The sequence below is a fragment of the Pituophis catenifer genome, unplaced genomic scaffold, assembly GCF_029215685.1.
Source record: "Pituophis catenifer annectens isolate HBS135680 unplaced genomic scaffold, rPitCat1.0.hap2 SCAF_1, whole genome shotgun sequence".
Taxonomy (NCBI): domain Eukaryota; kingdom Metazoa; phylum Chordata; class Lepidosauria; order Squamata; family Colubridae; genus Pituophis; species Pituophis catenifer.
The window spans coordinates 70,409,566-70,434,542 of record NW_027256881.1 but is presented as its reverse complement, the minus strand read 5'-3'; the positions used below and the strand labels follow the sequence as shown (position 1 = coordinate 70,434,542).

General features: G+C 36.5%; 1 protein-coding gene across 3 annotated transcripts in view; it reads right to left on the bottom strand.

Annotated features, from left to right (window-relative positions):
• SIPA1L2 (signal induced proliferation associated 1 like 2) overlaps positions 1–24,977 on the bottom strand; it is a 70,833-nt gene that overhangs the window by 10,450 nt on the left and 35,406 nt on the right. For all 3 annotated transcript variants that reach the window (XM_070932562.1, XM_070932560.1, XM_070932561.1), the window contains exons 9-17: positions 18,277–18,534; positions 16,902–16,985; positions 15,504–15,601; positions 14,267–14,370; positions 12,382–12,767; positions 9,845–10,069; positions 5,448–5,565; positions 2,988–3,207; positions 1,021–1,152 (exon numbers count right to left, since the gene is read on the bottom strand). In XM_070932562.1, coding sequence (XP_070788663.1) covers positions 1,021–1,152; positions 2,988–3,207; positions 5,448–5,565; positions 9,845–10,069; positions 12,382–12,767; positions 14,267–14,370; positions 15,504–15,601; positions 16,902–16,985; positions 18,277–18,534 — 1,625 coding nt within the window. The remainder of the gene's footprint in view (positions 1–1,020; positions 1,153–2,987; positions 3,208–5,447; positions 5,566–9,844; positions 10,070–12,381; positions 12,768–14,266; positions 14,371–15,503; positions 15,602–16,901; positions 16,986–18,276; positions 18,535–24,977) is intronic.

The following is a 24,977-nucleotide window of genomic DNA, read 5'->3' as shown; positions in this document are numbered from 1 at the left end:
TTATTTCTGTCAGAAGCTGGATGTGAAGGTCACAAATGGTGATCGCATAACCACAGAATTCTGGTGACCATTATAAATGAGCACGGGTCGCAAAGCACGCAAACTGCAATCATGTAACTGTTAAGATTCTGCAACTATCTCTTTCTCTCTCTCTAGCTATCATCTAGCTATCATAATTTCTGTCCTGCTACCTGCTTATTAGTTTTATTGTGACATAACAGAAACTATGTTTAGAAAAATGACTTTAGAAAAAACTTTACCTGAAGGGTAATTTGTAGATATTGTTTTTAATTTTGTTGTACACCACCCAGAGTCACCTGACTGTGAGATAGGTGGCCATGTAAATATGAAGAAAAAATGATCAATATTCGCTTTTAACGAAGGATATTTTCTTAATCTTGTAGCTGTATATTTTGTTTTAAGTCCACTGCACCTAACAGCAATCTGATAGACCAGGGGTGTCAAACTCAAGGCCCATGGGGCGGATCCGGCCTGCGGGGTGCTTAGATCTGGCCTGCGGGGCCGCCCTGGAAACAGCAAAGGACTGGCCCGTGGTGCCTCTGCAAGCTAAAACAGAGTTAGGGCTGTACAGGGCCTTCCCGAGCTCTGTTTTCACTGGCAGAGGGTTGCGGGAGGCCGTTGCAGCCGAAAATGAAGCTTGGGAGCCCATTATCTCTGGCAGAGGGCTTGGGCCACCACAGGCGCCCCCGATACAAGTGATGTCAAGCTACCCACACCCACCCTGGCCATCGACCCCTGCCCCCGAGGTCAAACACAACCCTGGATGCAGCCATCAATGAAATCAAGTTTGACACCCCTGTGATAGACCATGAAACTTATACAATCCACTTATCAACTGGGAATTACAGATTTAGAAACAGAAAACTGATGAGTTAGAAGAGCATGCACGGAATTGCCAAATTATCAAGTGTTTTTGAGTGCCACTGCCTCTGGTAATAACAGGAGGGTTGCATCTTAATTTGCGATAATTTAGCAGCAGTTACATTGATCGCACATTACCTTCAAATGCTTGTGCAGCATCAACTAAATGACACCAGTCTAATCCTGTTGCTGTATCTGGAAGGGGCATTAAGCCAGGATCATTGAATCTTGATTTGTCAGATAAAGATCCATCTGAGAACCATAGTTCATCTACATTAAAAAGAAAAGTGGGCTTTAAGATAGTAGGTTAGAAAAGAAAAGAAAAACATTGAAATATATGAGGATCAGGCAACTGCTAGAAAAGGGGCCCATTAACAGGTGGGATGACTATTTTGTAGAATTCAAACAGCTGCTTGTTTTTCTGGAAGAATAGGATGAAGATGCAATATAAGTATAGTTTTCAAGATATATGAATAGTCTCACTTTATTTTTCATTGGCAAGACTGAGTACTTTCTGTACTCAGAAAGTAAAGGCTTTATTAGTCTCAAAATCTGCAGCAGAGTTCACTTACAATTAGATGTGTTCTCCTGTGCTTCATTGCAAGTTTATGCAATTATATTTAGTACACAGATGTTTTTGAGCTGCTTGACCTGGCAATTGTTATCTGCACATGAATTTGTCAGAGATTTTCAATGCCTCTGTAAAACTAAATATGACAGCTCATATATGCCACGTATTTATCACCTAACCCACTACTTCTTGTCAAATCTTTTCGTTTCCTTCAGCTGTACGTTTTCAACTGACTGAAGAAAATCATCTAATTTTCTTTTTTGAAAGATAATAATCTTTCAAATAATACCTTCAGATCACAAGTGTTTCCTTCAGGTTTGTTCAAATTTTGAACAATTCATTTTATTCCTAGCTCCTGTTAACAAACGGTGAATGCAATTGAGATTGAGAAGTGGTAAAAATGTTACCCATACCAGCAGAATATACCCATGGAGTTTGTACTATTAGTAGGTGAAACTTGTTCCTAAAACTATGAACGTGTACAAACAATTTATGTCATTTACAATAATCTAAAGCTTGGGTGCACATACTATTTTGAGTTGAGGGCCACAGCATTAAAAATTTTTTTTTTGAAAAAGTTTAACTGATTGACCAAATTTGGTGTAGTGGTTAAAGAACCAGGCAAGAAAATGGGAGGCAATGAGTTTTAGTCCCTTCCTTAAGCATGAAGCCAACTGGACAACTTGAGCCAGTCCTGAGAAGGAGGCAATGACAAATTACTTTCAAAAATGTTGCCAAGAAAAGTGCAAAAATTCCACCCGAGTCAATGAATCAAAAGCACACATACTATATATACAAAAAGTTTAATTTAAAATTAATTTAAATGCAGTTTATGTGATTGAAGAAGCAATTTATAGTATTTTTTATACAAAGAAACATGGTTAAAAATTATAAATTAACAACTACCTGTAGAGGAATCTAGAGATTGTACCAAAAGTTTGTGAATCTCTACAGTAGTCTAAAGAATATTATAAAGTAGTTTAGTAGAGGAGCTTCATATCCTTTGTAGCTACAGTTCACAGATTTTAACATTTATTTATTTTCTACCTTTATTATTTTTAGAAATAACTCAAGGTGGTGAACATACCTAATAATCCTTCCTATTTTCCCCATAACAACCATGTTGTGAGGTGAGTTGGGCTGAGAGAAAGTGATTAGCCCAAGGTCACCCAGCTAGCTCTCATGTGTAAAGCAGGACTAGAACTTACAATCTTCCAGGTTTCTAGTCTGATGTCTTCAACTGAAACTCTGGACAGCTACTTCCAGTTAATGCAAAGGAATTGTGGGGGAAGAAAATATGAAGATGACAGGCATGACCCTGTAATCGAAGGGGCAAAGGCTTGATTGCACAATTCATGCCTGCCATCTTGACTCTTCTCCACCCCACCTCCAGACAATCCTGGCTAGATGAATCAACTGTTCCCATCAATGTAAAGCAATTTTTAAAAATGTTTCATTCAGATGATATGTTGCCAACTGAAAATCGAACATAAAATCAGTAGATGCATCACACATACGAACAGACACAACTTACGTCGCAGATTTCCACTACCATTGTTTAAACTTGTTCTGGAAGGTAAGGTGCTGTGGTAAGGTGGCGTAGTGCTAAACAAAATATCATTTGGCAATGCTTGGTCTAGCATTGAACTCCGTGAGCTGGCGTAGGAAGATCCTCTCCGATTGCTACATATGCTCTCATCAGAAAGAGTACGGTACAGTATTCTCCTTGGAGATAGGTTGCCATAGAATGAAAACTAAACATTTCAGGAGAATAAATTAGTACACAGACTTGAACACTTATCATAAAGATGATGAGATTTTTAGTGTACACAAAAATAAATCTTATTCTAGAGATAGCCTGCTCAATACTGCTTCACTAGCATCAGAAACTAGAGTGTATCATTATGACAAAGGTAATTTTCTCCTCATATACAAGCTTGTCCCATCATGAATTACTGGAAAGTAGAAAATTAGCTCCAAATGGTTGAATACAACATGCAGCCACTGCTAAATAAAGAATTGAGCCACGGTGGCACAGTGGTTAGAGTGCAACACTGCAAGCTACTTCTGCTGACTGCCGGCTGCCAGACGTTTGACAGTTCGAATCTCACCAGGCTCAAAGTTGACTCAGCCTTCCATCCTTCCAAGATGGAAGTTGGGTAAAATGAGGACCCAGATTGTTGGGGGCAATATGCTGACTCTGTAAACTGCTTAGAGGGGGCTGGAAAGCACGGTGAAACGATATACAAGTCTAAGCGCTATTGCTATTATGTTTTCATGAAATGAGTAAGACTACATTTTAATACTGAATCAATATAATTAATTCTACATGAAATACAGTCTAACCCTAAAATAATACAGAATAAAACAAACATATCTCTACTTCCTGAATATATAATAACTATTGTCATTGTACATGTATACACAGTATACCCATACAACGAAATTCACTTAACACCCAAAGACCAGGTCCAACACACATAACAATCCCCAAACACACACACACACACACACACATATATGGAAAATAGAAGACATTTAGTATTATTTTATGTATTTATATAACACTTCTCTTAATAAAACAATCCAAAGCATTTAGCTAAGTTGCAAAAGCATTTCAGGGTGAAACTCTGTAAAGTTAATGAACCAAATAATAAATGAACAGGGAATAGAGCTCATGTCCAAGGAAAGTCAATATAAGGAAGTCAATATTTTAAAGAGTCTATAAAATATATCACCCTAGCATGTTGCAAAGTGGAAGCTATTAGGGTAGATGCCACTGCTGAGAAGGTCTATCTCCATGTCACACCAAGTGTCAATCTATAAGCCTTAGCACAGAGCAGCAGGACTTTCCCTGGGGATTTCAGATGCTTGGGAAGCTAACATAATTAGATTTATTCTTTAAGGTTAGTCTTCCCTCTATCCTGGTAAGCGAAAGACACTATATTGTGTGAATATAAATTCCTTTTTGCCACCTATTGATATACACTGTTCCACATTCACAACATGAGATCTGAATGCTAAGAGAGACCAGTCCTCAAGCATGGATAAACTAAACTGCACATGTCTCTAAGAATTTTATTCTCATTTCACAAATCTGAATCAACTCTGGTAGGGGGAAAATGTTTTAAGTAATCCAGAATGCATGACTATTTGGAATGCAACCTATGATTTTTTTTTTCTATAAGGTAAAGTAAAGCTGATTTTAAGTACAGCTTTCCAAATGTGATACAAATGTTGCATTTTTCTAATTTACTATACAAATAAGGGTAAAGGTAAAGGTTCCCCTCACACATATGTGCTAGTCGTTCCTGGCTCTAGGGGGCGATGCTCATCTCTGTTTCAAAGCCGAACTAGCGCTGTCCGAAGACGTCTCCGTGGTCATGTGGCCAGCATGACTAAATGCCAAAGACGCACAAGAACGCTGTTACCTTCCCACCAAAGATGGTCCCTATTTTTCTACTTGCATTTTTTATGTGCTTTCCAACTGCTAGATTGGCAGAAGCTGGGACAAGTAACAGGAGCTCACCCCATTACGCAGTACTAGGGATTCGAACCGCTGAACTGCCGACCTTTCAATCGACAAGCTCAGCGTCTTAGCCACTGAGCTACCGCGTCCCTTGGACTATACAAATATGTGCTCTTAATTAAACATATAATGCATTTCTTATTTAGCTAATTATGTGTAGCTTTGAAGACAATGTTATCTGTGGAACTGGGGACAAGCCTTAAAAGCAGTTACAAACAAGCTTTCTGGAAAATGCAGAGCCTGCGCTTTGAGAAGGGATTCCCCCATTTATACACTAGGTTTTGCAAAATATTTCTTCTAAATGCATTGTACAATCCTACTTCTCACAATTATTTTCTCTTCCTTTCTCATTACTAATGTTTTTAAACCCTTAGCAATGTCAGTGGATTTGGGGCATAATAGCCTCTAAGAAGTAAATATATATAAATAAATATATATATATATATATATTTAAAAATAGCTAACCTTTCTTCTTCCATCCTCTGCAGAGATGTTATTCTGCATCATCAACTTCAGAAATTCTTCTTTTGAGAGAGCTTGCTGGCCTTCAGAAACTATACTCCTGACAGAAGCTTGAAGCTGACTTGAAGAAAGGCCATCAACATAATTATACATCCAACAGAGACAAGTTTTTTTAGTTAACTAATAATGTGTTCCTATCTAAATATCTTTATAATTATTCCTCTTCATGTCACACATATACATACCCATACATAATGTGTGTGTGTGTGCGTGCGCGCGCGCTTAATTCTATTCTAGTCCTAGTACATCTACACATTTTAATTTGTACAACATTTAAACTAAGCACAGAAAACTAAAATTAATAACAAACAATCATGATCAAAATATATATTAAAGAACAGTTATCTGAAGAAATATTTCCAATCTTGAAATGTTCAATGAAGAAATAATCCCTTAAAATACTGGGGCATAAAATTGTATCTTGCAAGTAGATATCTGCTGACAAATGATACTTGCTTCTTCTCGCCCTTGGCGCCAAAGTGTTCCCAACGCCCAAAAGAACATTTGGGGGGCAGATTAGTATTAAAGAACACAGAGGTAATTCTTCCCCCTTTTTGTGTTAATGGGAGCCATTGCCAATTGAATTTAGCTCTAGGGTTCCATCTGACATTTCAGAGAACACCTAAAAGATAAAAAGCGCTTTATTCTTTTCAATATATTCTCAAATATGTTTTAATTAAAATCCAAGATCAGAATAAAGAACAAAGCTCACTTATCCCCCAAGAATGTTATTTACATTATTAGTTAAGTTCCAGGGATAATGTGTGAAATTATAATTGGTTCAAATACAAAGACATGGTTTTATTAATACCAGAAATCTGACAAAACTGTTTGGTGTAACAATTACACAAAGTATCTGATTTTCATAAAGACCCAGTTAAGTCACATATTAAAATAATGCAGACTGAAAATTCCCAAATATTTCAATCATAAATATATAAGACCAATAGCTATCAATTCCAACAAAATCAGCGACTACATACTTATCAGAAGTAAACAGACTTCTACAATTAGAAACATACATCTAAACATGATGTCTAACCCAAAGGTGCTTTTTCAAGCGGCAACTGGACTTCCTGGTTTTTCTTTGAAGACGTTTCACTTCTCATCCAAGAAGCTTCTTCAGAGCTAAAGAAGCTTCTTGGATGAGAAGCGAAATGTCTTAAAAGAAAAACCAGAAAGTCCAGTTGCCGCTTGAAAAAGCATCTTTGGGACAACCATGACCTGGATAACTGAGAATCTCCATAGACATGATATTTAACCATATCTCCCTGTAGGGTTGGCCTCATGTTGCTTTTTCAAAAGACCCTAAAAACGTTGTATTTTTTTTAGTGGATGGGCCTGGGGACCTCAAATGGAGATAGAACTGATCAAGTGGCTGATTTGATTGCGTTATTGTTGCCATGTGTGTGTGTGTATGTGAAATAGGGATTTTTTAAATCGGTTTTTATTATATGGTAGATTTTTAAAATTTTCTAAGCTGCCTGGAGGTCACCTATGCATGACTACATAAATTGGTTAAATGAATAAATAAATTTCCTAATTGTACAAGACTAAGGTTTAGTAAAATAAAAGCAAGCTGGAAATTATTGTGTTTTTATTGCCCTCTCCTTTGTTTGCTCTGTATAGTGATCATGATTATAATGAGCTTGTCCAAGAAGAGTACCGCGTGCTAAAAATGGGGTATGCAAATATCAATAGAAGCAATTAGGTTTCTTGTATCATGGACTGTTAGAACAAGAAAGTTTGCATCTTGCATTGGGGGTTGGGGGCTAAGAATGAAGGAAAATAAAAGGATCTCAGACAAAGAGTTTTGCACTGTAGAAAGTGAAATGTTTGTGAAATAGGTCTCTGAAATCCCTGGAAGACAAATCTGAAAAAGCAAAAGCTCATAAATTCTCTGCCTTTCATTGTCTACGCGATCTTGTTCAGAGTAGAGGAAATAAGCAAGATGCCTAAACTCTAATGGCAAATATTTGTTTAATAAGGCACAGTGGAGTCCTGGGGTTTATGACTACAGCTAAAGGATATAATGTGTTCAAAAGGAACAGAAGAGAAGGTGGAAGAGCTGCACCTGGATTAAGAACATCCATTCCTACTCAGAAATCCAAATGAATGAGCGGGCAATTTTGCAAAGAGCATTTGGCTTAAAATAAGTAGAAGATCAAATAAAAAGTCTGATTGATGAAGGTATCTAATCCTGTCCCCATAGCCAAGATGTGGCGATATGTTCCAAAAGCAAGATCTTGCAGATCTTTCAGGAAGACATGAATCTTTCAAAAAGATATGAAGATATGAAGTGACTTTAATAACAGCACTTTTGATTTTCTTTGGTCATTCATTCATTCAGTCTTGACAAGTTTGAGTAAACCATTACTAATAGTAGGATATTACTCACTACATTTTTATTAACACTTGTACATCATTTCCTTACCTTGCAGTAAACCAAAGTATTAATCTACTTAATCTAATTGTTTCCCATATATCCCTAACTTGCCATTTTTATCTCATCTTTCCCAGCAAAAGCAATTCCCATTAACTTCAATAGATTCATTTTCAGCTCCATATTCCTTCTTTCATACAGTTAATCTAACATTCCCTGCAAATAATTCAGGTTCTCAGCCAGGAACACCATTATCCTCTGCATACCAAAAATACAGAAACATTTATATTCCCAACCATTACACCTCTAACATCACCACAAGCATTTTTATATGTTTATCCATATGGAAATTTAAAAAAACCAAGGAGATAACAAACACTCCTACCGATATGAAGCATCTGCTAAGGATTCTATTTTTTCTCGCGCATATTTTTTTAATTACTTATCACTCATCCCATTCAGCAAGTAACATTAAACACTGTATTTGTATACAATGTTCTATAATTTAGAACTATCCACTTAATCATATATATATATATATCAATAAATGTATCTGTATATGTATCACATTAATACATTTCTCAATAACCTGCCAAACAGGAAAACTACAGTCTATACATCCCCTACCTGTAAAGGTATATATTTTCTAAATATTAATCACTGTTATCTCTTGATACTTATACTTTTGATCAGAATTCTGCCAAACAGAATGTGAAACAAATTACACAGAAAGTCCATTAGTAAACTTTGTATTTTGAAAACTAAAAGGACAATACTATTTGCAGTTACATTCCACAGGTAACCAAAGCCGTTCTAATCCAAGTATGATCACATCATTTTATGCACGTTAGGACTCTAATCTGAACATTATTTTACAAGCCAACGTACTTTTACCTTCACTCAGTAAAGAGCACAAGAAACAAATGACAGAGCTAATCAGCACCTATTTTGATATAGAGCAACAAAAATGTTTTCTATGAAGCGGAAAAAGAGGCAGGATTGAAGCTTGAAGATAATAAAAACACTGTTAAAAAAATACTTCAAATTTGAAGTATTTCAAAGGTCTACATTTCATTTGAAAGAAGCATCAAGTGGGCTGCCACAAGGATCAGTTCTGGATCCTCTATTCTTCAATGATTTTGTCTTATTGATTTGAATTTGGAAGAGTAATTAACTGAAAACATTAGGAGTCAGCAGTGTGATGCCACTGTAAAAAAAAAATAAACCCAATTCAAGATTGCTTCAGCAGGAGTAATATTACCAAATAATGAATGCCCACCACAAACGCTTAAAGTGTCTGGTTCTGAACAGCACACTTTAAGAAGAATCCAGAGAAATTATAATAAATTCAGAAAAGATCAAGCAAGAAGATCAGAGGATCATTGACTAAGGCTTATAACCAGAGCTTGAAGAAGCTGGGCACGGTAAGCTCTGAGAAAATATTGTTGAGAGAGACATTTTTCAAAATATTTCACACAGAAGGAGAGGACACGATTAATGGAGTTGTTAATGTATCAAAGTTCTAGTAAAGCAGATACAAGCTGAATGCTAATTCAGCTTTAAAGTCCATGAAATATGAGTACTGTCAGATGAATTGTTTTCAGCACGGCATCTGTTTTGTCAACATATTGTTGCACAGGTTTTCTTCAGTGTGCGTATGTGCATATGTGTGTTTGTTATGTATAAATGTAATGAACAGGACGAATATGGAGTAACAGATTATAAATTTAAGATTCCCTTAAATTGCTGTATAAACCAGACAAATTGCTCAATAGTCTGAAAGTACCTAAAAGGAGAACCCAGAGGCTCTACTTGTACAGCACCCTTATCTACTTTTAATTCTTAGGGAATCATCATTATGTAATTTGCCTTTTTTTTTCTCTCTCTCTCTTCCATGACCTCCTCCCTCCTCAAATTCCAACTTCTCTCTACCACATATGAATAAAAAGATTCTTACTTTTGGCATTCAGAAATTTCAGATTCCTCAGGCGTGGGGCTACCTTCTGATTTTTTCCAGCCAATAACATATTTATTCATTGCTCCTTGTCGAGGGTAACATTTTGCCATGGATCCAGAGATTGGTTGAGCACAATTTTGTGAGACTATATATACTTTGGAGGTATCTAATGATCCAGCGCTTTTAGGACCATGTGTTGAAGGACTTCCAGAATGATGTGACCCGCTAGAAAAAGGGGGAAATGCACACAATAAAATATTTAATGTAGTACTGCTGGAGGAAATGTGAAACAGGAAAAAGGTTGGCTGTTATTTATCTTAAAAGCGCGCACACACACAAAATCCATACACCCATCCTCCATAAAGTCTTTAAAAGTCAATAATATGTCATGTAATTTATTTCTGTAATGCAGAGTTCATATCCAACCAAAGTTGAATTCTTATTTATTTATTTATTTATTTATTTATTTATTTATTTATTTGTTTGTTTATTTATTTATTTATTTATTTTCTATACCGCCCTTCTCCCGAAGGACTCAGGGCGGTGTACAGCCTAATTAAAAACACAAAGACAGACAAATTAAAAAAAATAAAATTTTAAAATAAAATTATTAAATGATAGGCCCAATTTATAAAACCCCAAATTTAAAATCCCATTTAAAACCAATTTAAATCTTTACATTGATAGCCCAGCCTGGCGGAACAACAAGGTTTTGAGGGCACAGCGAAATACACGGAGATCAGAGATTTTACGAATTTCTGGGGGCAGTTCATTCCAAAGGGCAGGGACTCCCACAAAGAAGGCCCTCCCCCTGGGTGTCGCCAGCCGACATAATTTGGCCGATGGCACCCTGAGGAGACCCTCTCTGTGGGAGCGAACTGGCCAGTGGGAGGCTACTGGTGGCAGAAGACGGTCTCAAAGGTATCCAGGTCCAATGCCATGGAGCGCTTTAAAGGTGGTAACCAACACCTTGAATCGCACCCGGAAGACCACTGGGAGCCAGTGCAGCTCACGCAGGAGGGGTGTCACGTGGGCACAACGAGTTGCGCCCATAACCATCCGCGCGGCCGCATTCTGGACCAGTTGGAGCCTCTGGGTGCTTTTCAAGGGAGCCCCATGTAGAGAGCATTGCAGTAGTCCAGTCGGGAGGTGACAAGGGCATGAGTAACTGTGTGCAAGGCGTCGCGGTCCAGAAAGGGCCGCAACTGGCGGATCAGGCAAACCTGATAAAAAGCCCCCCTGGCCACGGCCGTCATATGTTCTTCTAAAGACAGCCGTGAGTCCAGGAGGACGCCCAGATTGCGAGTCCTCTCTGTGTGGGGTAAAGACTCCCCACAGTCTTTGCTTGTTGCTTTGTTTTCAATAAGCAGTAGTATAAGAATACTACTAATCTTATTTTAGTTATCTATTGGGCTAGAAACATATCTCTCTCAAAAATTAAAATTAAAATTAAAATAATTAAAAATAGTAAAAATTGAAACACAGAAAAAACTTCAAAAGTTGGTACTGACCTTACAAAAATAAAACAATACAAGACTAGTTAAGTATTTTTCTAGCACTAGAAAAACCTCAATGTTTGTATCATATGAGTATTCCTGGAAAAATATTATAGACAGAGAATACTGTGTCTGAGAATGTCTTCTCTCTAGTTACTACAGGTAGTTAACTTACAACTATTCATTTACTGACTGAGGTTACAAAAAAAACAAAAAACATGAACCTGTTTTTTTTAGTTCATGACTTACACAAATTGTGCATATGTGACTGGGGATAAAGGAAATCACATCACATTTATGATCAATGACTTGAAATCATAAAATTATGCAGAAGTATTTTAATCATATCTTTAAATCTAAATTAAACGTTTTCACTTAATGCCATGAAAAAGTAATTATTGATACAAAATAGCAACCCTTCCATGGAATATTCAAAGACTTCTGCAGGTAAAAAGATGCAGTGTAATCATAAATTGATTTCATAATAGGCTATAGGAGACAGAATGATATCCAATTTAATCCTTGCCATAAGGTATAACTCTTCATTAATCAGTGTCTAGAATGCGTTTTATGCAAAACTTGTCTCCTACGACTAGACAGGAAGATTCCCATGACAGAGGGAGAATCCCACCAATGCAATGAAGATACTGGGGGGGAAAAAGCTGAACCCTATTTATAATATCTGAACAGAATGTGTTATCTAAATTACATTGCTCAACAAAGACAGGTTTGATATATTGTAAGGCACCCTAGTAACAGTAACTCAAGCCAAATCTTACCCAACGCTTTGGTATATGGGACATATTTAGCTTTATTAAATGTAAAAATATGTAAAATTTTGGACAGATAGGTATCACCATACAAAACGAATTCAGACACTCATGATTTACCAGAATAAATTTCTTAATTTCTGATATGTAACACTGACAATATAAGGTTAAAACACTCTCACTAAAGTATAAAATAAATAAAAGCAAATTTACACTTCACTCAGGATTTTAGGTTTAGTTGCCTGAAAAACAAGTGGGTGGAAAAACTCACCTAGAATGTGAAGATAATTCACTGAGATCTCCCATGCTGCCATCACCTATATGACTGCTAGAAATGGCTGAAGCATAACTGTGGACAGCATACACTTTCATGTCATCATCTGCTCCTGGAGTTTCGGATGATTCAGCCCATTGATCTGTCCGTCCATGAAGCCCTGACCGACTTCCAGAAATGTGCAATGGAGCCAACATTGGAGCTGGCATACAAGGAGCAGTATCAATTCCACTGTCAGTAGAAGCTCCCTTAATATATGTTAATCCAAGCAAGTCAGAGTCCATTAGATCTTCAGAGCCAAAGTGCTTATCATCACTGTTGCTTGATGTGTTGCTGGATAGAGTATTACTGCTTGAATGGCTGGAACAGTTTTTGTCTCCAATCTTAAAGAGAAATATAGTTTTATTTCCATTATCTGCAGTTTGATCAGTGAAATGAGAAACACATTACTAGTTCGAAATGCCAAATAAATTTGAAGCAACACCCACCCACTCCCCATGTACCACATTTGCCTTATTAGTATTTCAATTAACTCATGTTCAAAAACCATCTATAAGATTCTATAAAATTGTACAAAGTAAGGGACTCTTGGTCCTCTTTGAGCACTGATGTTATTACCTAGTTTGAGTAATGAAACATCTGCAAGCAAACAGACAAAGAGAGAGAGAGAGAGAGAGCACCAAGGACCCCTCATTTCAATCCTGAGCTCCAAATATTCTCCTTTTATCGTACAAAGTGAATTATGTTCAGAATTTGAAATGATAAGCTCAGAATTCAAGAAGGGGTGCTGCATCTTCCAATTACTTTTACTGTTATGGGAAAGCTAGGCTCTTCCAGATGACACCGAGTTAGGAGTTTTACCCTAATTTGGAGCCAGCTGGCATGGCCAAGAGTCAGGAATGCCAGGAGCAGTTCAATGACATCTGGCGGGCTACAAGTTCCCCAATCTGAAGCTATTAACTAAACATTAACTGTAACTATAGTAACTGTTTTTCTCTCCGTGGCCTAAATCCAACATTAAGCAGGTAACCTCTGCCAATGCAAAGTTCCCCTTCCCTTCTGCCATGTCTGCAAGATTATTAAATTCATTTGAAAATATTTTTCATTGTAATTTGCCCATTGCCATTACTACTAAAATTTTACAGGAATATACTATACATAAGAGACAAGTTCTATTTAGGTGCACCAATCTATGTTTAATGTTGCTTAATAAAATAAAATATAAAATTAATAAAATCATATAGTCATAATTGAAAATAAACATTTATTTTATTTATTCCAAGATATGGCAATATAAAAAGGCCCATCAAAAATAACAAAGTGTATATTTCTGAATATGCAGTTTAAAGTTCTGCTCAGAATGGAGAGCGATGCTTACTTTACTTAGTGTTTAAACTATTCGGTGGCCTAGAAACAAGGATGTGTTCCTTATCATGTGCTTGTTTGAGGTCACTGCCAGAAAGATTACTTACAGCTATTTTTGCATCAAAGAGGCTTACTATTTTTTATTAGAAGAGACTTCCTTTTATTTCATATTCAAACCTGGTAGATATTACTGGGTGATGTTCTCTATACTCAAATTCATTTCTCAGAGTTATTTCATTAAAATAATTCATGCCAAAATAAGTTGTAGAATATAGAAATGTATAAATTAACATAACAGCTCATTGAACTTTTTTTTTTTTACAATTTGTTCTTTATATTTCCTATTTCATGATTTTGTATTGGAAGATTATGATGAAACATCATCCTTCCATCAAAGGAGTAAGCTCAAAATCTGCAAGCATTTTCATGTTTCTTCAGACTTTTGCAATACAGGCTTTGTTCAGACACATGTAAAAAAGATTCCTATTTGAGAATTCCCAAGTTAAAAAAAACTTACATGAGAAAATTTATTTGGTGAATCCTTCCCATTGTTTTCTTTCTGTAGTGCCCGGTCTTTATAGGAACTCAAAACCTTTGTTGATGGTGCATGCCACTTCGTTTCTGCCATAATTAATTATTTGTTTTAATATCCAATAACATAAGCATAAGGTACAAGGGGAAAAAAAACTACTATCTTAACATTACATGGTTTACTTTAAAACAAGGACGCTCCTTGAAGTTTTTGGAATCATATCTTGCCCTTATCAAACTGAGAGATTCATGATTTATTAGCTATGACAGTTCTGGATAAGAAGAAACAGTTATCACATACACATTGGCAACATCATCCTAATAAATTATGGAATGGAGCAAAGCCCCAAAATCAATATTGACACCCTTATGCTGCTCCTCAGCATCAAGAGAGCGTGGAGGTGATCAGGAAAAAGCAAGTGGAAAATGAAAGACTATTGCTCTAAACAGGGCTATCAGTTACAGATCCAAAACTCTGCATGGCCACTTGATAGCAAGAAAGAGTTAAAAAGTTTTTAGTATCTCCTTGCTATCACTAGAATTCTGAATTTTGTCATCCAGAATTTTAAAGAGAAAGTAACCCTAAATTTAATCCCAGATATATTTTTTTTGAAAAAAAAGGCATTGCATGTTGTCTAGGAGGAAAAAGCTATCCTCAAACAAAATGTATTGGGATATATGTATAGTTGATTCCATTCTTTATGATAGATAATATAATTAAATAGTAGGGATCCACAAGACAAAATAGGAAAGTTTATAAAAATCTTCGCAACTTAATGAGAAAGATTATATGAACATGTAAATAATATGTTTCAAAATATTATGTAGAAATTATGAATCATCCCACATTTTGTAAATTTAGTTGTGCTGAGTCATGCTATCACTTTAACCCTTCCAAGTTTCACCCAATTTTGGGACTGATTTTTGATGAATGTAAATTTACTCAATTTACCTAGGATTCCATCAAATATATAAGGGGGCATCTGTATTTTCATCTGTTATTCCCCAAAACTTCAGTAAGTATACTTTGAAATACACAGATTTATATAAAAATACCAATAGGGGAGTTACAAAAGTTTGGAATTTGTCACCATCAGAATACTGATGATGACACACAGCTGTGTTTGTTTTATTAATACTGATAGCCTGCCTTGTCTTCATAAGCTCACAGAAATGAACAATTCAGCAAAGAAGTCATTTGACTGTAAAAGAATTTTGACTACCGTTGGGATGCCTGGACCCTTCCAAAGATTCTTCATGTTCTCTGCCTTCTTCGCTCTCCAGGAGACCTTGATGGTCATGAAGTAAAGGAGACTGGCATCTTTAAGTGGAAAAAGAAAGCGGTGGGTTTTCTAATTCACTATGAAAACTACTCATTCCATATGAACCACTTATTGCTCCCATGACATAGCACTTTAAATATTATTTTCATATTATTTTGACTGAACAAAAAAAAAAGGTTTATTGGTGATGAATACAGTTTTTGCTGAATTTGAAGGATTATTCATTTAATAATGATATGAATAGAACTGATATTCATATCATTATATGTGAGATATTCATATCATAATACAATAGTACTAGTGATGCACTAGCACTGATAATGTTACCTAGTTAGAATAATGAAACATTTGCAAGAAAACAACCATGCTCAGAAAGCACCAAGGACTCCTCATTTAACCCCAAACTATAAATATTCTCCTTTAGCAATAGCAACAGCACTTAAGACTTATATACCGCTTGACAGTGCTTTACAGCCCTCTCTAAGCATTTTACAGAGTCAGCATATTGCCCCCAACAATTTTGGGTCCTCATTTTATCGACCTCGGAAAGATGGAAGGCCGAGTCAACCTTGAACCGGTCAGGATTGAACTCCTGGCAATGTGAGCAGAGTTAGCCTGCAATACTGCATTCTAACCACTGCACCACCGCGGCTCTTCTTCTCTAATCTCTATTAAACACAGCAGACATCTGCATTTTCATTTATATTGGAATAGTACGGTTCTCCTCCTTTTAGCTAAGTAGCAATGCTTTGTAGTGGCTCGCATTCGAAGGTGCTTTGCAAGCACACAGGGGCACAAATATAGTATATCTAAAAAGGCAACTGCTTTTTCTGAGATAGTATGGCAGAGGCAAGTGGGAATTAATTCTGAATTTTCAGAAATTGAGAAAAGTGAAAATTGAAGCTGCTAATTTATTTCTGCAAGGATGTTATCTCATTCAACAAAAACTTTCCTAGAGGCTCCCACAATGGATGAATGGCTGGAAAAACTGATGGAACTAGCAGAGATGGCTAAATTAACTGCTCTAATATATATGGCTAGTGCATCTTAAGAATGTAAAAGTAAAAAGTTGAAGCAGTAAGGGTATTATTTTATCCTACTGTGTTAAAAAGAATCAGAAGTCAATACTTTTGTTTTTTATTTCCCCTTTACTCTACACGTCTTTCTTTCCCTTTTCCCTTTTCCCTTCCCCCTTTTCCCCCTATTTTCATTTTCATTTGTATTTCATCTTTTGATAACCTTTATAAAATTATTTAAAAACCTTCATAAAGGCTACAAGCAGTTAGAATGTTTTACATATATATTTTTCACAATCAAGATATAAAAAATAACAAGTACCCATCATATCCTACTTGATGCCTCCACTGACTACTCCCGCTTGGTCCTGGATCACTGGAGGATGATTGGTTGCTTGGAGAACTTCTGAAATAATGAGTAATTTAAGATGTGGCGAGATATGTAGTGATCCAGTAGGCATCCTATTAGTTTAACAAAATTTCTCATGAACAAATTTTATATTTAAGCATATGAAGTATTCATATACAATAGTTTTAAAACTTAAACTATGTAATTAGTTTGACTATACAGTGAGATCTTGGTATTCATAGTTAATTAGTTCCAGGATGTGTGATAAGTACCGAAAACGGCGAGTACCAAACAATCTTTCCCCATAAGGAATAATATATTAATTAAGAGGCAACTGGCAGCGACAAGTTTGAGTCGAGTAGCAAACAAACAACAAGTTCTGGGACAAAAATGTTGGGTCAAAATGCATCAAGTAACAAATTTGATGAACTTCAAAGCAGGCAAGTACCTAGGTACCACTATATAAACAATTATAATAATCAGGCACTCAGCCTGATTTATGTCCCAGTGACTCATTTATGACTTATTTATTCATTTATGACTTCCAGTGACTGATTTATTTTCCAAAGGACTCACGTTCCAGTGAAAATAACTGAAATTTCAAAACAGTACACATTCTGCATGCCCTCGTCACATCAGTGTTTGTTAATAATCAAACTATTTCACAATTAATGACATCTTATATAATGAATTATAAAGATAATAAAATTTATTAGTAAATTATTAAAGTAATAAAATTACTTCAATGTTGTGCTCTTCCAAAAAAAATATCCTTCATTGAACAACGGATTGGACTCAATGGTACACTTAACTCCCTTTCTGCTCTATAATATTATATTTTCAGATGGCATTACAGAAACTCTTTATGAGTCTTGAGCAAGGAAAATCATATTCAGTCTCCCATGTACCCTGAATATTTTCATATTAAATACTAATATGCTTTCCATTGAGAAAATGCATAGCAGACCACTCTGTAAAAAATGGCAACCACAGTTGCCGGAAAAACATCAGGAAATCTGTACTCTAGACATTCTCACTAAACCCTGAAACCCAAAATTGCCCAATTTAGAATCAAATTTATTTACTGTCAAATATTTATTCCTCGTTTTTATTTCTCAAGAAGACCTATTCTATTCTATTGGTTAGTCATCTGAGGGTGTCAAAAGAAGCTTGTTAGTTTTTATATTCCAGGCAGAGATATGCATTAAAATTGCATCTTCCTTTTAGTATCAATATTACCAGCATTGACTATTGTTTGCTTCCAGAAAAAAAAAAAATACAGCAGATAGAACCCAGGCTCACTTGATTACAGCATTTATAAAATATAAGCTGGAACAGCGTATATTACCTTGCGCCATCTGGAAGCTTTCTGTCAAAAGAGGTGCTGCGAGGAATAGCAGTTTGTGCCTGATGAAGAAGCTGCTGGCAATGCAGTCTGTCAGTTGTTCCTAAGATTGGAGAGGCACGAGAGAGAGGCTGCCCAGCAGAGGTTGGCACCCTATGCCAAGTAGTATTCCTCCTGAAAGGAGTTTTATACTCACATGGGGTGCCTTCGCTGTCAAGTTTGTACTCCACCATGGGAATTCGACAGAGTTCTGAGCATCCCCTACGGCAGAGGTGAACATCGCAATGAATCACAAAGGTATTTTCTACCATAACAATGATGCCCCATTTCATACTAGGTAAGTTTAATTTGTTACCACCGGCATATTCATACAAGTAGATTGCAAAGTGAAGAGCAGTGAATTCCTAACTGCATGAAATATAAGGTGCATGTTTGGTAGATAATTACGATAACTGTCTGCTAAATAAAAAGTATAGTCAAGTTTTATAAACTGTGGTATTTCAAAACTTGGAAGGTTGAAAGACAAGATGACATAAACTGTGGAACTTATTATAGTATTTTAACTTGTTGAAAACTAAGTTGTAGCAAATATGTGTACCCATGTAAGTCTGTACTAATATAATTATTATGGTTGGTTGCACAGTCAGTACAAATATTTAGACTGGATTTGGCATTTTTATCCACAATCGAGCTCTTTCCAAGGATCTGGGATAGGCAGAAGTTGTTTGATAGTATTAAAGATACTGTCTCAATGTCTCAGGATGTGTGCTGTTCCAAGTAAAGCTGTTCTTTGAAATTGACTGTGTGATTTTGTCATTGCCGATAGTGTTCAACTAGTGCTCTAACAGTTTTCAGATTACCTTCAAGTTCCTATTACTATTTGCTTTATTTTGCCCTAATCATTCTACTTCTATTTGTAGGTTTTTGCATTTTGTGATTTTCTCCAGTTCTTTTTCTTCCATTCTATTGTCTCCCAGTATTGCTATGTCCACTATCCAGATTTCCTTGTTTTTCTAATCCACAGTTGTTACGTCTGGGGGGTTATGTGATAGATGCTTGTCTATTTGAATTCTAAGGTCCCAGTGCATTTTAGCTGCTTCTTTTTTTATTACTTTGCCTGTTTTGTCCTTCCACCAGTTCTTCTTGCAGGCAAATGGTATTTCTTGTAGATCGTCCAATGCACAATTGTTGCTACTTTGTCATGATGTCCTTTGTAGTCAGTCTGTGCAATCTTCTTGCAGATCCACTGTTTCATTAGCTTCTTTGCAGAGACAGCATTTACTATCTTATTGCTATTTTCTCAATTCTGGTTTTATATGTACTTGTTCTTAAGGCTTGGTTTTATGCAGCCAGAATTAGCCCCCCTCTCTTTCTTCAGTTTTCCTGCTCCTAGTTATTGCCAAATGTTGTCGTTGTTTGCTTTGCCTGTTTTTTAATGTACCAGTCATGCAATACTTTCACTTTTGATGTCTTTTTCTATTTCTTCTTTTCTTGTAGGCAAGTTTAATATTTTCAGTATTCAGTAAGTCTTCATGGTATACTAGCTTCAGTGACCTTCAGTTCCTTCTTCACTATCCTTCAGATATTCTTCCAATGCCCTTTTTCTTCTTCAATTGTCTAGTGTATTTGCAACATTCCATGCCTACCTATTTTCTTTGGTTTAGTATGTGTTAACATCCCTGCATGGACAAAGATCATGATTCATTGTGAAAATAATGAAAAAGTAAATAATCTTTCTATCCAGGTCTTTTAGTTCAACTTGAATCCAGTCCATTATTTCAGCTGTGTATCTAATGGCTGGAATTGCCCAGGTATTAATTGTCTTGATGGTATTTCCTCCACTGAGTTTGAACTTTAAGATCTTCTTCACACTCAGTATTCACTTCTACTTCTTGACTTCAGAGTGCTTAAGGTTGTCAGCTTGAAGGTTACATATGTATTTATCGTGATCATCTTCATCTAGTGTCCTGATGTTTTTTATGTACAAAATCTTGAGACCATCAGTTTTCAGTATTTCTCCCTTGTTGATGGTGAGGTTACCATATACAGGTGAAACTCGAAAAATTAGAATATCGTGCAAAAGTTCATTTATTTCAGTAATGCAACTTAAAAGGTGAAACTAATATATGAGATAGACTCATTACATGCAAAGCGAGATAGTTCAAGCCTTGATTTGTCATAATTTTAATGATTATGGCTTACAGCTCATGAAAACCCCAAATTCACAATCTCAGAAAATTAGAATATTGTGAAAAGGTTCAATATTCTAGGCTCAAAGTGTCCCACTCTAATCAGCTAATTAAGCCATGACATCTGCAAAGGGTTCCTGAGCCTTTAAATGGTCTCTCAGTCTGGTTCAGTAGGAATCACAATCATGGGAATGACTGCTGTCCTGGCAGTTGTGCAGAAAATCATCATTGACACCCTCCATAAGGAGGGAAAGCCTCAAAAGGTAATTGCAAAAGAAGTTGGATGTTCCCAAAGTGCTGTATCAAAGCACATTAATAGAAAGTTATGTGGAAGGGAAAAGTGTGGAAGAAAAAGGTGCACAAGCAGCAGGGATGACTGCAGCCTGGAGAAGATTGTCAGGAAAAGGCCATTCAAAAGTGTTGGGGAATTTCACAAGGAGTGAACTGAGACTGGAGTCAGTGCATCAAGAGCCACCGGATCCTGGACATGGGCTTCAAATGTCGTATTCCTCCTGTCAAGCCACTCCTGAACAACAAACAACATCAGAAGCGTCTTATCTGGACTAAAGAAAAAAAGAACTGGTCTGTTGCTCAGTGGTCCAAAGTCCTCTTTTCTGATGAGAGCAACTTTTGCATCTCATTTGGAAACCAAGAACTGGAGGAAGAATGGAGAGGCAAGATGCTTGAAGTCCAGTGTGAAGTTTCCACAGTCTGTGTTGATTTGGGGAGCCATGTCATCTGCTGGTGTTGGACCACTGTGCTTCATTAAATCCAGGATCAATGCAGCCGTCTACCAGGAGATTTTGGAGCACTTCATGCTTCCTTCCACAGACGAGCTTTATGGGGATGCTGACTTCATTTTCCAGCAGGACTTGGCACCTGCCCACACTGCCAAAAGTACCAAAACCTGGTTAATGACCCTGTGTTTGATTGGCCAGCAAACTCGTCTGACCTGAACCCCATAGAGAATCTATGGGGCATTGCCAAGAGAAAGATGAGAGACATGAGACCGAACAATGCAGAAGAGCTGAAAGCTGCTATTGAAGCATCCCGGGCATCCCTAACACCACAGCAGTGCCACAGGCTGATAGCATCCATACCACGCCACATTGAGGCAGTAATTGATGCAAAAGGGGCCCAAACCAAATACTGAGTACATATGCATGCTTATACTTTTCAGAGGTCCGATATTGTTCTATGTACAATCCTTGTTTTATTTATTTCATGTAATATTCTAATTTTCTGAGACTGTGAATTTGGGGTTTTCATGAGCTGTAAGCCATAATCATCAAAATCATGACAAATCAAGGCTTGAACTATCTCGCTTTGCATGTAATGAGTCTATCTCATATATTAGTTTCACCTTTTAAGTTGCATTACTGAAATAAATGAACTTTTGCACGATATTCTAATTTTTTGAGTTTCACCTGTATGTCCAGTCCAAACTCTACTGCAATATGTTGGCAGTATGTATAATCAGTATTGAGCAACAATTCTGCTGATGATGTTTTGACATACTGCTTTAGTTGTCCATATAAAGGACATGGGATAGCTTGGCATATGTTTTTGATGTTTGACAGATATGGACTGACTTGTTCAGCATTGTTAATAGAGGAATCAATGCAATGACAAACAGTGATGTTGAAAGTGAATCTCCTTGAAAGATTCCTCTCTAGATTAACCTCCTCCTATCATTAGCATCTGTATCTTTCACTGTGCCATTGTTCTTTGCACAAAGCTTCTGATGTTTCTACTATTCCTGTTACTTCTAGGCATTTGATTATCCAATTATGTGGCATGGGGACAAATACCTTCTTGTAATCAATCCAACCTATGTTCAAGTTGGTCTTTGTTCTCTTGTAGTTTTCCAATATCATCTTGACAATTAGAAGCTGATCTTTTGCTCTTCCACTATTTGGCCAAAAATGGACCATAGACTATTATTATTTACTTTTTTCATTAAACATGAAACTCAGTCAACTGAACATTCAAAAATGCATTACAAATACCATTGACTAATGGTTGATACGGGTTGCTGCCAGCATCCTAGGTATCAACCAAGTACCTTCTTAAGATGTACGATGTTCCAAGTAGCACATTTTTTTGCAGTTCCACTGATGTTATTGCAGGAAGCTGCAATTTGTTGATGTATCTTATAAAATTCTAGGACGATGGACTATTATTATTATTATTATTATTATTATTATTATTATTATTATTATTATATTATTACTACTACTACTACTACTACTACTACTACTACTACTACTACTACTACTATTATCCCAAATCAATCCACTGATGGATGAAGATCTCTTCATTGAAGACTATGAGCCATATCTATCATACTGGTCTATATTATGGTTGATAGACAGATTTTTTTGACACACACACTAATTCTTCCCTTCTCCATGCTCACATTGAGGTGACCTTATTTCCAGGTAATCCTATGTATGATCAGAGACTCTTTACAGATAATTAATCTATAAACTCACCATGTAATTAAAATAGGAACAGTTCCTCTCTCCTCTTTTAATCCACATTCTATTTTTGTTGTATGTTTGATAAATTCCTATATGCAATCCTCTATGTCCCTAATCAGATCCAAGTCCAACTTAGTCTAATTAGTCTTATTCCCAGACAAGAGAGCATAAGACTACAGCCTTCTTAACCAGAAATAAAGAGCACAAGCAAAATCAAACGGCATTTGCAACCTCCCTCTAATATCCTTTGTCTCCTCCTCACCTCCGACTATTGGCTTCTGATATTTAAACAAAACAACACCAGGAAAAATATGTTTATCAGTGCATGTATCATAACTCCTCAGATCTTGGATTCAAAGAAATACAATCCTTAACTGTAAGAGGGAACTAATTGGCTAAAGTCATTATTCACTGCTTTCAGATTTCAAACATATCATTCTCCCAGCAACAGAAAAATGATAAATCCTCTATTGATAAGATGGGCATCCAATGAGCATACCCAGAAGGCATTCCCAAGAAAAGGAAAAAAAAAAAAAGAACAGAATCTGATGGGAACATTATGAAGCTCTTTACTGATTGCAATGCAAATTAATTTTGACTGTTCAGGGGCTGAATATATCTGTGAAAGGCCATGACAGTCCACTGAAAAATCTGATAAAACCTGCAACTTATTTACTAGTATCCAATTCTAGAATTGAAATAGGGATTTGCATTATGATGTCATGTATTGTCAATTTAAAGAGCACCACTTCCAGCCCAGAAGGTCCTGGATGCCAGATCATTGAGAGCCTTGGCCTGAATCAATCTGCAACCCGTCCTTTTCTTTGACAGAGATGAATGGGCAGATCTGGCATGTATTACTATAGTCTGGTTGTGGAAAGGAATTATTTTGCCAGAATTCCTCTTGACTTGGTTTAGGTGCTGCAGTAGCTGTAATTCTAAGATTGCAGAAGAGAAGCAGTGAAGTTCTTCAAAGAGACCTAGTCTGCAGGTGATCAACTTTCCAGAATGACAGCAGTATTGTTTATCTAGTTTCAACACTGGCTCTTGACAGGATCACAATCTCTTTGAAGGAACAGATCCATAATATGGGAGATTGATTTATAGTTCCTGCCTGGCTAATAGATAGAGGCTATAGCCATGAAAACCTTTGCTACCTTTAGTCATTACACCAGATATAAGTGTAATTGGAGGAGGATGCCCTGATGACATTTATTCTTGCACAAATTCTTATCTTTGGGCTGTCTCTGATGATTATACAAAAACTGCAACCGATTCAAAATTTAGGAGTAGACAAGAAGCATTTTAGCCAAATAACATCTGTTTTGCAGGTGCTGCATTGGTTCTCAACAGACTTCTGAGTACAGTTAAAATTGCTGGTGAAGATCTATAAATCTCTTTATGACTCAGGTTCTTGTTATCTTTGGGACTAATTTTTCTGAGTATAACCTGCTTATCTTGTACATCCAATTTGAAATGTATGCTTCTGGTTTTTGCTACTTAGAATGTCAGGGGATTTGACAATTGAAAAAGGGCTTTCTTAGTGGCAGTCCCAGTTCCATAGAGTAAAGTTAGGATGTTCCTTCCTTGCTAAGTTTTTTTGGAAAGTGGTTAAGTCGATCCTGTCCTGCTTAGTCTTGACAATGTAAGGTGTTATTTAATACCACAGCTGCTAGGTATTTTATCTTACTCTTGTATTTTCAAATATTATGGTTTTAATTTGATTTTATGTGCTTTTCATTTGTGTGTGTGTGTCCCTGTATTATTTCCACGATTGAACAAATGAGGAACAACAAAAATGTTCACAATTGGAATGCTTTTCCTATGCAAGAAATGTTTGTCGCTTTATACTTCAGAAAAGAGGGCAAGGGAAACAAGGTAGGGGTCAATTCAATTACACGGAGTATGGAGAGGCAGGTTTTGTGCCCACATACATAGGATTAAAATTGGGGTCATTCAATGACAAGAGATTCCAAGCAGACAAAAGCAAGTAGCTTCAAACAGGAGATGAAATCTTTTTCCACAAGTTATG